This window comes from Rhinolophus ferrumequinum, chromosome 8 (genome assembly GCF_004115265.2).
Source record: "Rhinolophus ferrumequinum isolate MPI-CBG mRhiFer1 chromosome 8, mRhiFer1_v1.p, whole genome shotgun sequence".
In the NCBI taxonomy this organism is placed as follows: Eukaryota; Metazoa; Chordata; class Mammalia; order Chiroptera; family Rhinolophidae; genus Rhinolophus; species Rhinolophus ferrumequinum.
The window spans coordinates 83122922-83137041 of NC_046291.1; the positions used below are offsets into that span (position 1 = coordinate 83122922).

Below are 14120 nucleotides of genomic sequence, written 5' to 3' on the forward strand. Positions count from 1 at the left end.
ACCCTGTCTGTGGTATTTTGCTATGGAAGCCCTAGAAAACTAATATACCCTACTTCTTCCAACCTAGAAAGTTAGACACTTCCCTTCCATGCTTCCTTAGAGCCTTTTACACAGTTCCTTGGTGGCCTTATCACTTAATATTGTGTATGTTTTTTGCATGCCTGACTCACCACTGTTTCTGAAAATCTGAATTTCTTGATAAAACATGATTTGAATGAATGTATTTCTCAAAATGAGAGACAAGAAGAGGATTACTCTTTGGGGAACCAATTGAAATACTGATGGGTTGCAGACCAGCCTGAACCCAAGGGTAGTCCTGCAGAGATCCTAAACATCAGAAACCCATAGTAATTCTCACTTTCTCTTGACATAAAAGCGATTCTTACATTAGAACATATTTCTTGTCGTACGATTCTTACCGGGAGGAGAAAACAAGGTAGGTTGTAAAAAGTAAAACAGAGTAACAGCCTGTATGTGCTTGGATTAATATCAGATTGCTTCAGTTTGAATTGGGTGATGAAAAAAATGTAGTCCATTTCCTGAAGCATTTGCTTGGAAATATCACAGGTATAAACAAGAAATATGTTCTAATGTAAGAATTTTCATTCACCAGTGGTTTCTCAAGCATGACTCTATAATACAACCACTTTGGGCCTAATCTATTGGGTTCTCACTCTGTAAGATTCAGTCAGATTTGGAAAGCAGCCCTTCAGGCATATTACAGTGATTACAAAGGTATGGCTTTCCTGGAGAAAATCTCAGTTGGTCGGTGATAATAGCAATTGTGCCAACCAGGGAAATACACAGGTTACAACTCTTTTAAGCACTCAAACAGCAACTTTGAGGAGTATACAATACTTGTTTTCCTTCCTGGATGAGATTGTCCTGCTTTCAATTCTCCAAGCTAAGTGCACAGTGGATGGTTGCCTGGGTGACAGCCCGTAAACTAAGCAGTCGTTTTGCAGCTAACTGAAGGGTTTGTGCACGCAGAACCAGCTTTAATTATTTTTTCAAAAGTACTTTGAGCTGTGTAACAGTGGAAAACAATCAACGAAAAAAATCTAAATCTATGTTGCTTTTAAACGTACCCCTTGTTGAAGTGCAAGTTGACAAGCTGTCCCTGAAATCAATGCCACAATGAATTAGGATGACGTGGACTGCTGTTTGGCTTGGTGTTTCTTCAACTGTGTACCAACTCTCTGGGCAAAACACACCATAGGTAAGCCAAATCTCCACTTTTCATCACATTTAAGATAATACCATATGTTATAACTTTTCTTCACCCCAAAGGGTATCCCAGAGGAGGAATATCGGGTAAACTGATAGAGAAAAGTGTGTCCTAATCTCAAATAATTATATTGTTAGAGTTGTTGTCATAAGCTATTTTTGACTTTTCCAATATTGAGATAATCCCTTCTAATATTTTATGCAAATGCCTCTAGACCATAGTCTAAATTGGTAAAAACAAGAACAGCATATAAAATACTTGCTTCCATTGAATTATACCCAGGGACAATCTTTTACTTTAATCACCTCAACATGTGTTGACTTTACATGGTATAAACTTTCTTGTAATCACCTATTATTGTATATATGTGTCCTTGGTCATATTTTCTCAACATGAAAGAGGATTCTGATAGTTTTGTTTTAATTACATAAGATTCCAAATCAAATGTAAAATGTAATAAAAAGATTTTGTTTAGAATTAAACGTGCACACAATTAAAGATAAAAGAAACTGGGCTTCAATAGATGCTACATCAGAAATCCTTGTGGAATGAAATATTATTGCTTATAAATCATTGATCAAAATAATCCTAAAGGGAAAACTGAGAAAAATTTTCTTATGAAAAAAACTTAAAATGGAAATGTACAGACTGAAATGTAGGGAGCTCACTAATCAAAAGCAATGTGGGTCTGTCCATGTTAATTGAAAGAGAGAACTGTACCAGTGGTGCCGACACAATGTATACAAGTGGACACTTTGGTCAACGTTGCTCAAGCAGTAGTCCAACGTAATCAGAAGTGTCTGGATGCTGATGGTAACCACTTTGAGCACTTCTTGTAATTGCAGAAGTCAAACGTGACTTGTATTCATCTTTTTTTAATCGGTATTTATTGAGTATTAAAATTTTAATACAGTTTTCCTTTCTTAAAATGTGTATACATTTTTTTGGCACCCTCTGTATATAGGAATACTGCTGCTGTCTTCCTCTAGTCACTAGTGAGCATGTGAGACAATGGATGACCATATAATGACCACATTGCCCAGTATTTTAGTGATTCAATTTGATAATTTTCAGGTTGCAGTTTGGTTTAAATCTTAATTTTTATTTTTTATTTAGAGAGTAGATAATACTCTCTAAACCACAACTAATTAATTTAAACCACAACTCCATAACATACATTGTCATTTCATTGCCAGGAGTAATAACTATGGGAAAAAATACCTTTGGGGGTCTTACTTCCACTTTATGAATAAGCTGGTGATACAAATGTATATTTCTTGCCTCCTTGTTATTTGAATATCTGATTTTCAGCTTTAGTGAAGGACAGGTTTTAATTATCCTTTGTTTTCAAAAGCATTTCTTTTACTTGATATTGCAAATAGTGTTGCATTTTCAAAAATAACTATAAAAATACAAGTTGTAAAGCAATTTGCTAGGGCAGATATGTATACTGGTTTTCAAATTTTCTGTGGCCTGATTTCGAGTGTATCAGTTGTTCCCTCAGCCAGCCCTTAGTAAAGTTCAAAGTACACCGCTTATCTAATGCTAATGACTAGGGTAATAACGATTAAGCGACAGCAATCAACCAAATGTCGGCTTCCTTTAGAAGAAAGCTTAAAGTAAACAGGCACTACTGGTGGGGTGCAAGTTTAGACAGCCATTCTAGAGAACAATCCGGAAGTATTTGGTGAAATTAAATACGCCCATTCACCCCAGAGAGACTTTTGCATAGTGCGTGACAAAGCCTGAACAAGGATATTTATCACAATGTTGTTTATGGAGTGGGAAGTTGGAGCAACTTAGATGTCAATCATCAAGGGAAGGGATAATAAAATCTGGTGGATGCATACGATACAGCCATTGGAAGCAAACAACCAGGGGTACGCAGAAGTATAAGGCTCAAGCTTGAAAACAAAGTGTTAAGTTAAAAAAATAAGTAGCAAGATCTATGATACAACATCATTTCTGCACATTTAAAACAGGCACACACACATAACAGTACCATGTGCCTTGTAAAGACATACAAGGCTACCTCCAGGCACGTTAGGTTGGGTTCCGTGAGGCAGAGGGAAATGGGACAGGGGATCCGAGCTGAAGGGGGGACACGTGAACAAGAGGAAAACCGGACAAGGCCCAATACTGCCATCGAGGAGCATGATTAACCCAACCCTTCTACCTAAGATGCAAATGAGGAAATGAAAACAGGCTTATTTTACAAATGTTCCTTTAAATACTAGTTCCATTAAGTCTTTTGGGGCACGGACACATCTCTCCAGTGTGAGATCCCATTTTGCCAATGCCTGTGCTTTGCCTTCCTCACCTGTAAAATATGGATAGTAATACTACTGTTCTGACGGTGGTGTTTGGAATTAAACAGACAAAATATATGTAAAGCATTTAGAATGTGTGTGGCATATAGTAAGCATTTAATAAATGTTTTTATTATGGTATTGGTTTTCTTACGTGATGTCATTTTGAAGAAAGGTAGGAAAAGACTTTAGGAATTGCTTCTCTATTTCAATTTATTCTCTACTAGAAATTTGGGGAAACACTATTATTTATCCTAGGAAACTTACATCAAGAGGAACAGTGGAAATGATAAATGTCGATGAGAAAATAAAGTGAATTACAAGAAAGGTTGAGGTTTGGATTCTAATCCCTAGGTCGGTGTTTCCAGAAGTTGTCTAATGATAAGAATCATCTGAATGCTTGAGAAAAAAAAAAAGAAAAAGTACATCCTGGAGACAGTTATAAAATCAGTGGTTGCCAGGGATTAGAGAGGAGGGGGAATGGAACAGGTGGAGCATGAAGGATTTTCAGGGCAGTGAAACTACTGATGCAGTAACGGTGGATACATGTCATTAGACATTTATCCAAACCCTTAGAGTGTGCAACCCTGAGAGTGAACCCTAATGTAAATTCTAGACTTTGGATGATAATGATGTGTCAAAATGTATGTTCATCACTTGTAACAAATGTACACGTCTGGGGCTGGATGCTGATAATGTGTTTGGGCGGAGAGGGGGGCGTCAGGGAGTATATGGGAATTCTCTGTGCTTTCCACTCAATTTTGTTGTGAACCTAAACCTGCTCTACAGAATACAGTCTATTAATTTTTTTAAATTAAAACAAAAAGGGAGAAGAGTCCCCAGTCTCATGTCAGACCTACTAAAGCAAAAGGAATCCGGAAATCGTTATTTATAACAAAGGTATTGCATAACACTTATGCTCAAGGAAGTGTAGGAAACTGCACTAAGCAAAGGCCACTTTTCTTCAAAAGCCAAAGATACAAGATGCCTTCCTGACCTGCTGGCTCTGCTGCTGACCCCATCTATTGTGATTCCATAAATGTAAACCTGTGCTTCCTCCGCATCAGGCCTTTCCCAGCTGCCCAACCCCTCCCTCTTGGACCCATCTTTCATTTTCTGTGGCCAATCTATCACAAGTCCTGGTAAGCTTTACTTTCAATTTTTTTTTCTTTGTGCTTTTCTATTCACTATCCTAATAATCTTCCTAACGTGCCAGCGTTTCTAAAAGGCACTATTCAGAGCGGTCCTTGGCCTTCCAGGCCTGTTCAGCAGTAGAGTGGAAATTCCCACTGGGTCCACTCCCTCCTCACTGACCCTGGGTATAGGCCTTTGTTCGTGCCCTTCCCCCACTCAAACCTGACCTTCCTCCTTCACTCAGGGTCTCCAAATATTATTGATGCCTTTCTTTCCATGGATGCTCCAGCTCACATGACCATCTCATTTCTCTGGCATCTATAAGATTCAATATCTATCATTTGCTTTGACACTTCATTATGTATTTTCTTCCTTGTATTTTGTCTTAACTATTTTATATTATGATCTATTGTGACAAGTCAATGAAAGATCCTGAAGAGGATATTATTATCCTCTTAAATGAATGGATGAATTTATCAAACAGTACTATTTCTGGGGTGAAGTACATATTCTCTTTGAGAAAACCACTCCATGTAGTTTGGCCCATGTATTCTGAAGGCATCTGTGTGTTTAGAACGTTGAAGACCAATTCTAGACTTTTTCCTGTGTATTTTTCTAAGCTTTTCTCCCCAAAATTGTACTATGAAACGGGCCTTTTGTTCTTTTGCTTCCAAACAAATGCCAGTTCGTTGTAAGTAAATTGCTCACTCAATGAATTAGCATATGACTATGGTGTCCCAAGCTGAAAATGAAATACAGAGTCTAAGACAGGATTTTGTGTTGTTTCCAACAGCAAGAGGTCCATGGGGGGGAAGCCATTTGGTGATTTCAAAAATTGCAATTTAAGAGCTACCTCAATGATTTAGAAAACTGAGGGGATATTTAAAATTAAGACTTCCCTGGAAAATCTCTAATGGTGGCCACCAGGTTCTTCAATGACTCACACTGTGCTAGAATTATGGAGGATACAAAAGCAGAAGGCATGGAAGGTCCCTGCTATTGAAGAGTTTACAGTATTGTTGGGAAGATCAGACTTCCACAAAGAAAATACTTATAGGAGTTTTAATAACAGAACACTAAAGAAAATAAAATCGTACAAGAATTTTCTCCAACAGCATGAGCCAACACTTTGTATATAGTATTTCCAATCTTCACTAGCCATTTGAAGAGGGCATTATCATTTCCATGTTAGAGATGAGTATATGAAGTTCAGAAGAGTTGAGTGACATGCTCAAGAATACACAGTTGATAATCTGTGAATGAGGGATTTGAACCCAGATTCTACGAGTCTCCAAAGCTTGTACACTTTCTATTCTGGTGTTGATCCATCCTTTCCTCACCATAGCAGATCTTGCAAAGTGATACTAAAATTATTATTGTTCCTAATTTACAAAATGTGTGCAAAGAACCAAAATTGGTGGGATTATGGGTTTCACCCTTATTCAAAATTGTCTTTAAAACTCTTACAATATTTTACATATAAGAGAATGAAACAGGTGACACTAAAAATAGAATATGTTACATTTGAATCACCCACTCTTTTGTGAGCTGTCATTTAATTAAATCATTTACTTTCTCTTAAAGGCCATTATATGGAACAAGAAAGATGAATAAAAATAAACTGATTCATGATTTCCTGGAAGTAATTTCAAGAGGTGATGTGGAACTCATCTGTGACCATATTACTAAAGTCCATTCCATCCTTGGAAACCTTGACTTTCAGCATCCAAAGACTGGGAATACACCACTCATTACTGCAGCAGAAGAAAATCTAACAGAGGTAACGTGTGGTGTCCAGGGGTCCATGGATAATCTTCTAAGATAAGGATTCCAAGATGGGATGTTTGGGGATAGCATTATCACCCACCTCCATGAAAGAATATCTGAAGGCATGAAGCCGGGGGGAAGAGGGGTTGGCAGTGGAGATAAGGTGTGAGGGGCTACTGGAGGGAGAACTGGGGGACCCTAAATAATCTAGACAGTTGCCATCTTTAGCTATTCCCTCACTCAGTCAACAAGTATTCCTGCTATACCCAAGGCAATATACTAGACTTCATGTTAGATACAAAGTTGAATCAGATGTCACCCTTGAGGAGCTAATGGTCCAGTGAGACCACATAATGGAGCCTGCGTTTTTCCTCATTTTAACTTCCCACCTTCAGGCCCATCAGTACCTGGAAATGTGTTCCCTGTTCTAACAAATGCATGTAATCCTGATAGTAGGGAAAGAGGAGTACATAAATAACAGTAAGACATAAAAGGGCAGAAGATTGTCCTCTAGCTATATACACAGCTAGAGTGCCTGACATACCTAGGTGCTTCATAAATATTTATTAAATGAATAAACTAATGAGTGAATAATCCCTTTCAATCTTATTGATCATGTATACCACAGCGTGTGGAACTTATAAGACCCTTTTTAAGAACGTAGGTGAAAGTGGTAACAATATAAGCACTTGGCATTGAGGAGGGTGAGCAAGGAAGTGGCTACAATGGTTATAGAAAAGGGCTTGGAATGAGGAAACTATGCTGAAAAAGATGAATTTCACTCAGCTGCACAGGTCGGTGCCTCTACCACAAGTTCTTGGGAGTCTAAAGGCAAATGGACCCTTACCCCTTCCTGGCAACCTCAGTTAGCCTCTCTCTTGGCTCATTCTTAGCTCTTTTTCTCTTTTGATTCTTTTCTATTAACACCTTTTAAACAAACTGTAAAATATTAGCATATATGCTTTTAAAAAGAAACATGTATGTACAACTAAAAGAAAAATGAGACTAGCACCCACATATCAACCATCTAAGCCAAAAATGAGAACACCACCGTGCCTCAAATACCATCGATATGCTCCTCTTGAATCCCGTCCTCCCACTTAATCATTGCCTTGAATTTTGGGTTAATCATTTCCAACTTCTGCATATGTTCCTAAATCATACATTGTTAACTTTTCCTGTTTTTGAAGTTTATAAAAACAAACTCACACTGCATGTGTTTCTCTGTAACTTGCTTCTTCTGTTCATTATTGTGTTTTTGAGATGCATCCATTTCGACACAAGTAGCTGTGGTTTTTCATTTTTACTGCTATCTAGTATTCCACTTACGCCACATCTTATCTGTCTATCCTACTTTGATGGACAGGTGGGTGGTTTCATATTTATGTTATTGCAAACAATGATGCTACTTTGTATTAGCATTTAATGTACTTAGATACCTCCTCCCTTTTGATGACTCCTTGTCATCAAGGGTCAGGGACTCTTTGAAAGGGATACTAGCTCTTTTCTACCTACTAGCTCATCATGATCAGAAGAATCCTTCCTGACACTAATGGGATTGGGAAGTATACACTTATAATACATTGATTCCTATTACACATTCAGATATACGAACCCACGGCCATAATATACTGAACTGACCCAAAGGGCCTCACCCATAGTAACACATTAGCTTTCCTTCCCCACTGCAAAGCTTGCCCAAACCCCATTAGCTGAATTCAAACACCCACTTTTCCCAAGGGTGGGCAAGATGGTGACTTCAAGAGAGCCATAAAAGTTTTAGTCTCTCCCCTCCCCAAAGTTCAGCAAAATACTCTCATGGGTTGCCATGACCTTCAGTCCCCTTTGTAGACAGGGTATCCCTGGTCCCACTTCTAATGATCTTTTACCTTAAAGCAGCTGAGGTTGTGGTACAGGAGGAAGAATGGGATAGGATCATGGAGCAAGAGAGTGGCTATAGGCAAACGAGCAAGGCATATTTAGTTTTGGTTTCCAGAAGCATGGAGGCTTCCCATTGCTCAACCAAATGAACTCCCAAAGTTTTCATTTGGGAAGGGCTTTTATGCATCCAAAGCCCTATATGAGGGGGCTTTGGATATATTACTGACATCATATATTTCAACTTCAGGGATCCCTTGACTCATTGGTGACAGACCCATCGCTTTCTGACTGGAGCTGAAGCGTTTGGTTGACTCAGGCTTAACTTTCACAGAAGGACTTTTTAAAAAATAGATTTTACATTAATTTGAATCACTTGCTGACTCATTGTCATGATAACATCTTAAATTTTCACCTGGTTTTAATATGTGGGCGAGGGGAATTTTCCAGGGCAGCGGGGCTAATCCCAAGAATTTGTCAAGATTTCTTTGTTTCAGTTTCTCCAGTGAGTCAGTTTCATCAGCATTGTAACCCAATTCAGGCCAGTAAGAAACTGAACACTAGTTAATGCCTCATCTGTGGTTTACCACAGGAATTTGTCTGTCGCAGGGAAATCTCCCCAAGAAAGCCAATGTTTTCTTAAAGCAGCTGAAGCCCACTACAGAAAATTCTGAGACTTTACCATCGTCATTACATTGATCTAAGATTGTCAGCAGAAAGGGCTGAGCTGTAAGCTATCACTATTATCACTCCTCCTTCACAAGCGTTATGCATCTTAACCACCCGTATCCCAAATGAACCAGCCAAAGTTCAACGTTTGCCTGGTTTCTGCCCATTTTCAGCCACGAATTTTCCTCCTTTCATGCTCAGTGAAAATATGCATCTCTGTAACTGTTGTCTGAAAGGGAGTAGAATCTTCCACGCACCCAGGACAAATTTTAGCTGTATTTGTTACAATTGGTGAGGAAGATACCACCCACAGAGGACTTATCAAAAACCAGGGAACAGCTGTTTTGAAATTATTTCCTGATACTCAGCCTAACTACCTCCCAGTTCCTTAAACAGTTATTTATAATCAATAAAGTGGAGGATCCAATTTACCATACAATTTGGTCAACACTTCATATACCATTTGCTACCACTTCCTATGAACTTTCCTTAAATCCCACTCATTAGTCCAGGAAGCCCTCATTCTTCCTCTGTTATTCCTGTCTCTCTCATAATTTCACCTTTTGCAAAAATTATCATCTGTGAAGCATCTGATATTTTTCCTTATTTGCAAGCTAGTAAGGCAGCCAGCCATCATTTCAGAGTCTGGCAGAAGACACAAGACTCCTGGGTCAGAGGAAAATGGCAGTTCATTATTTTCCATAGCAATAGTCAGCATTTGCTTCAGTTCCCTGAGCCCTCATTCCCATAGGGCAACATGAAGAGGTGATATCGTCACATACAGTGAGTTGAATTATAAGAAAGGAGCCTTGAGCTTAGAAAGCCTGGATCTTTAATAATGACCAGGAAGCATATCTTCCTGATGCTCCCGAGAGAGACACCATCTCTATCTTCCAAGGTTGTTCATCAGCGCCTCTGCTCACAAGACCTACAGAAACCAAATTTCTGGAGTTTCTGGAGAACTGTCTTTCAACAGCCTCTCTAGAGAATGTCCTGCTGGTCAACCCTCCCTGTCTCCACTTCCTCACCGCTTCAAACGATTGCAGTCTGTCGTCTTTTCCTACCACTCCACAGAGACTGCTCTTCCAACGTGACCTACAACATCACTGGGCACCTTCAGCTCTTAGCAGCATCGCACACCAATTTTTCATGAAATGCTTTCTTCCATTGGCTTCCTTCTGGGTTTTCCTCCTCCTTTTCTGGCAACATCTCCCCAGTCTCATTTATGGATTCTTTCTTCTCATCCGTTAAATGGTGGTATTCCTCAATAATGTGGGGATGGCAGCTAATTCTGTAACTCATCCCACATCTCTCGCCTGAAGTGCTGTATATACTTTGCTGAGCTTCCATCTGTATATTTCCACTTTTATGTCACAGACATCTCAAACACATTATGTTCAAAGTGTATTTATCATTCCCCCCAAATATTAATCCTCTTGGGGAACACCAGCATCAGTGTTTCCCATTTTATTAAATAGTATCACCATTTATTTATTTTAAATCATTCACTTATTCATAAAATATTTATTCATGTGATAAGGTCTCTTGCCCTTGTGAACTTGCAGTCTAATGAAGGCAAAACACGATAAATAAGGAAACAAAAAGCATTTCATTAAATTACAAATGGTTATTAGTGCTTTGAAGTAACCAACAGAGTGAAACCTCCTTGGAGAAGGTGGTCAGGAAAGTCCTCATTGATGTGGTTACATTTATGCTAAGACTGAAATAATGATAAGGGGTGACATCTGAAAAGCAGCTAGAGCAGAGGGAATAACAGAGAGAAAGGACCTCGGTTAGTAAAAATTTGCATATTTGAAGTATAGAAAGGTGATTAGAGCTTGCAAAGGGAGGGGGAAGAGTGGCACAAGATGAGGATGAAAATAAGAGCAGAGATCAGATCACTCAGGGCCACAAATGCATGCAAAGATATTTTCAAAAACATCTTTGTTCAGATATAATTCACATACCTTACAATTCATCCATTTAAAGTATGCAATTCAATGATTTTTTAGTATATTACATGAGTGTGCAAGCATCACCACAGTCATTTTTCAAACATTTCATCACCTCAAAAAGAACTCCCCATTCCCCCAAAAAGAAACCTCATACCCTTCAGCTCTCCCTCCCTAGTCTTCCTCCCTCTCCCCATCCTAGCCCTACACACCCACTATCTACTTTCTGTCTCTATAGTTTTTCCTATTCTGGACTTTCATATGAATGGAATCATATAGTATGTGCTCTTTGTGATTGGCTTATTTCACTTAGCATGCTGTTTTTCAAGGTTCATCCATGTTGTAGCATATATCAGTACCTCATTCCTTTTTATGTCTGAAGAATATTCCATTATATGGATATACCAAATTTTATTTATCCATTTGTCCATTGATGGAAATTGGGTAGTTTCCATGTTTTGGTTACTATGAATAATGCTAGTATGAACATTTGTGTACAAGTTTTGGTGTGGTCATATGTTTTCATTTCTCTTTCACGCCATTCCTAACATTCCTGAGAGTGGAATTGCTGGCTCATATGGTAACTCTATGTTTAATCATTTGAGGAACTGCCAAACAGTTTTCCAAAGTGGCTGCACCATTTACAACAGTGTATAAGGGTTCCAATTTCTCCACATCTTGCCAACACAGTGTTATCTGAATTTTGATTCTAGCTATTATAATGGGTTTCCATGCAAGGTATTTGGAAATGGAGAGACCTCTTAGAAGGCTGTTGCATTGTTTCAGGCAAGAGATCGTGGTGGCCTGGTCTGCAGTGGCAGTAGGGAATATAGACAAAAATGGACTGAAGTCTACCTGGGAGTTATCCTTGATAAGAGAGCGAGGGAGTCTCTTCTCATAAGGACACTAATCCTATCAGATCAGGGCCCCATCCTTATAACCTTATTTAACCTTAAGTACTTTCTAGAGACCCTCTCTTCAAATACAATCACATTGCAGGTTAGAGCTTCAACATATGAATTTTTAGGGCACATAATTCTGTCCATAGCATTCACAGTACTTTGTTCACACTCATACTATATCCTGTGCTTGAAACAATCTTTCTCCCAGTCTTTGCCTACTTCACTGAGTCTGATCCTGCAGTTCTCAACTTAGACATCACTTTCTCCAAAAAGTCCTCCCAGTTCCTCTAAGACAGCTTAATAAGTTTCTTCTAAGTGTCCCCTCAGCTTCCTGTATTTACTCTATTATTGCATTTATCACACTGTGTCGCAATTGTCTTTTTTTTTTTTTTTTTTTTTTTTTTTTAAATCTATCACTGTTCCTCACTAGATTGCAAATGCCTTAAAGGCTGGTCATCTGTCTTGTTCATTATTGGAATCTCAGCACCAAGGACAGTTCTTGACACGTACTAGTCACTCAGTCCATATTTGTTGAGTAAATTATGCCTTCACCATTTTGAAGAGTTTATTCTCTCCCTATAAATACTTGTGGAAATACTTGTAATATTCAAGAATATATAAGCCTGAATTGTGGGGTTTTATATTCTAAATTATAGATGATACTAATAGGACTTCAATGTTTTTTGTGGGTTTAACATAAAATATTCACAGACCTCTAGTTTTTTTTAAAAACACAACATCCCCCAAACCATCCGTATCATGGACATTTTTGTTTTCCAAATTTAAAAAAGGCAAATAACAGTCACCTGCATCCAAATCAATCCTTCATTTTGTGCCCCTCTTATTCCCCTTTCCTATAACATAAATCAGAGACACATGTAAGTTTTCTACCCAGCCCTGAAGACACTATTGATAACTCAAAAATGCTAAAAAAGAATGCTGTGGTGTTGCAGGTTGTTGGATTTCTTCTGGAAAAGGGAGCAGATATCACCCTTTGCAATTACAACAACAAAACCGCAGTGCATGTGGCTAATTGCAAAGTCCAAAGACAACTCTTGGCCATCAGTGGAATGCAGGATCCCCAAATGCAGCTTCTACAAAGTTCGTGGCAAGGCGATCTTGAACAACTGCAGCACTTGTTGGTCAGTTCAACTGATGTTTGCTTCTGCCTTCGGGTAGGTGGGTGGTTGGGTGGTAAGAAAGGCACAGAGTGTGATTCCTCTTGAAGAAAAAGAAGTTCTTTTCAAATGCAGTCCCAGAAAGTTTCAGGCAGGAAATATGAGAAAGCAGCGGATCAAACCGGACACTGAGGTGAAAAGCAAGGTCACACAGCCTATTTCCACCTTTACCCAGCTGGATTTTAGAAGAAGTCAGGCAACACACCTGGGAAATGATGTGCTCTCAGGATGTCCCCAGAGAACCACTGTCAACTTGCTCAAAGGAGTTCCCTTGACATCGTTGCCATTTGTACAATTGCTGTTTAGATCCCTTTGGACCAGTTGAAGTTATTATCTTTATCCTGAAAAGGGAATCAGAGAGGCTGTGCTTTGCATAACATTTAGTTGTGACTAAAGGAGTTAATAGGATACATTTTTAAAATGCTATCTTCTTAGGATATTGATCTTCTTTCTTGTTTACATTTTCTACCCATTTATACTCTTTCCCAATATAATTTGCAAAATAATATGTATAACCCAGGACATTAATTATTGGTGGTGGACAACTGCCTACTCTTGACATTTACCTTCAGAGATACTGTCAGATCACATGAACTTCCAACTGAAAGAAAATCAATTGCTGCTAGGAAACAGTTTCTTCCATTGCTTTATAGTAGAGATGCAAACCGATAAAGAAAAAGTGAATGATATTCTGGTCACCTAGAGTTCAAGGAAATATACAACAAAATCCAAAGGACTCTGAATTCTTTTGTCGTACTGAATGATAGTCTAAAATTGCCATATGGCATGAACTGAGCCTTAGAAAACTTTTTGGAAGGACAATACATTTTATTTTAATGGTAATCCACTTTAATGCAATCCAATGCCTGTTTCATGACCACATTTTTCACCCCTAAAAATTGGCAGCAAAGTTTTAAGAAACTGGTGTCTATAACTGGATCTGGAGCTTAATCAATAAATGCTGAATTAATGTGCTATTGTAAGGGTATTCTCAGTTCAAAACTTTCATGTTGGTTCTAACTAATAACAAGCTTTGATATAAGAGGTGGTTTCTTTTCAGAGACAGAAAAAATATGTTAACTAATTAATTCCCACAGCACCTC

The 14120-nt window shown here is 38.5% G+C and overlaps 1 protein-coding gene across 3 annotated transcripts in view; it reads left to right on the plus strand.

Moving 5' to 3' along the window:
* The first annotated feature begins 953 nt into the window (after positions 1–953).
* MAP3K19 (mitogen-activated protein kinase kinase kinase 19) overlaps positions 954–14120 on the plus strand; it is a 57426-nt gene continuing 44259 nt past the window's right edge. For all 3 annotated transcript variants that reach the window (XM_033111455.1, XM_033111456.1, XM_033111457.1), the window contains exons 1-3: positions 954–1219; positions 6256–6451; positions 12793–12981. In XM_033111455.1, the coding sequence (XP_032967346.1) occupies positions 6278–6451; positions 12793–12981 (363 nt within the window). In that variant the 5' untranslated portion in view covers positions 954–1219; positions 6256–6277. The remainder of the gene's footprint in view (positions 1220–6255; positions 6452–12792; positions 12982–14120) is intronic.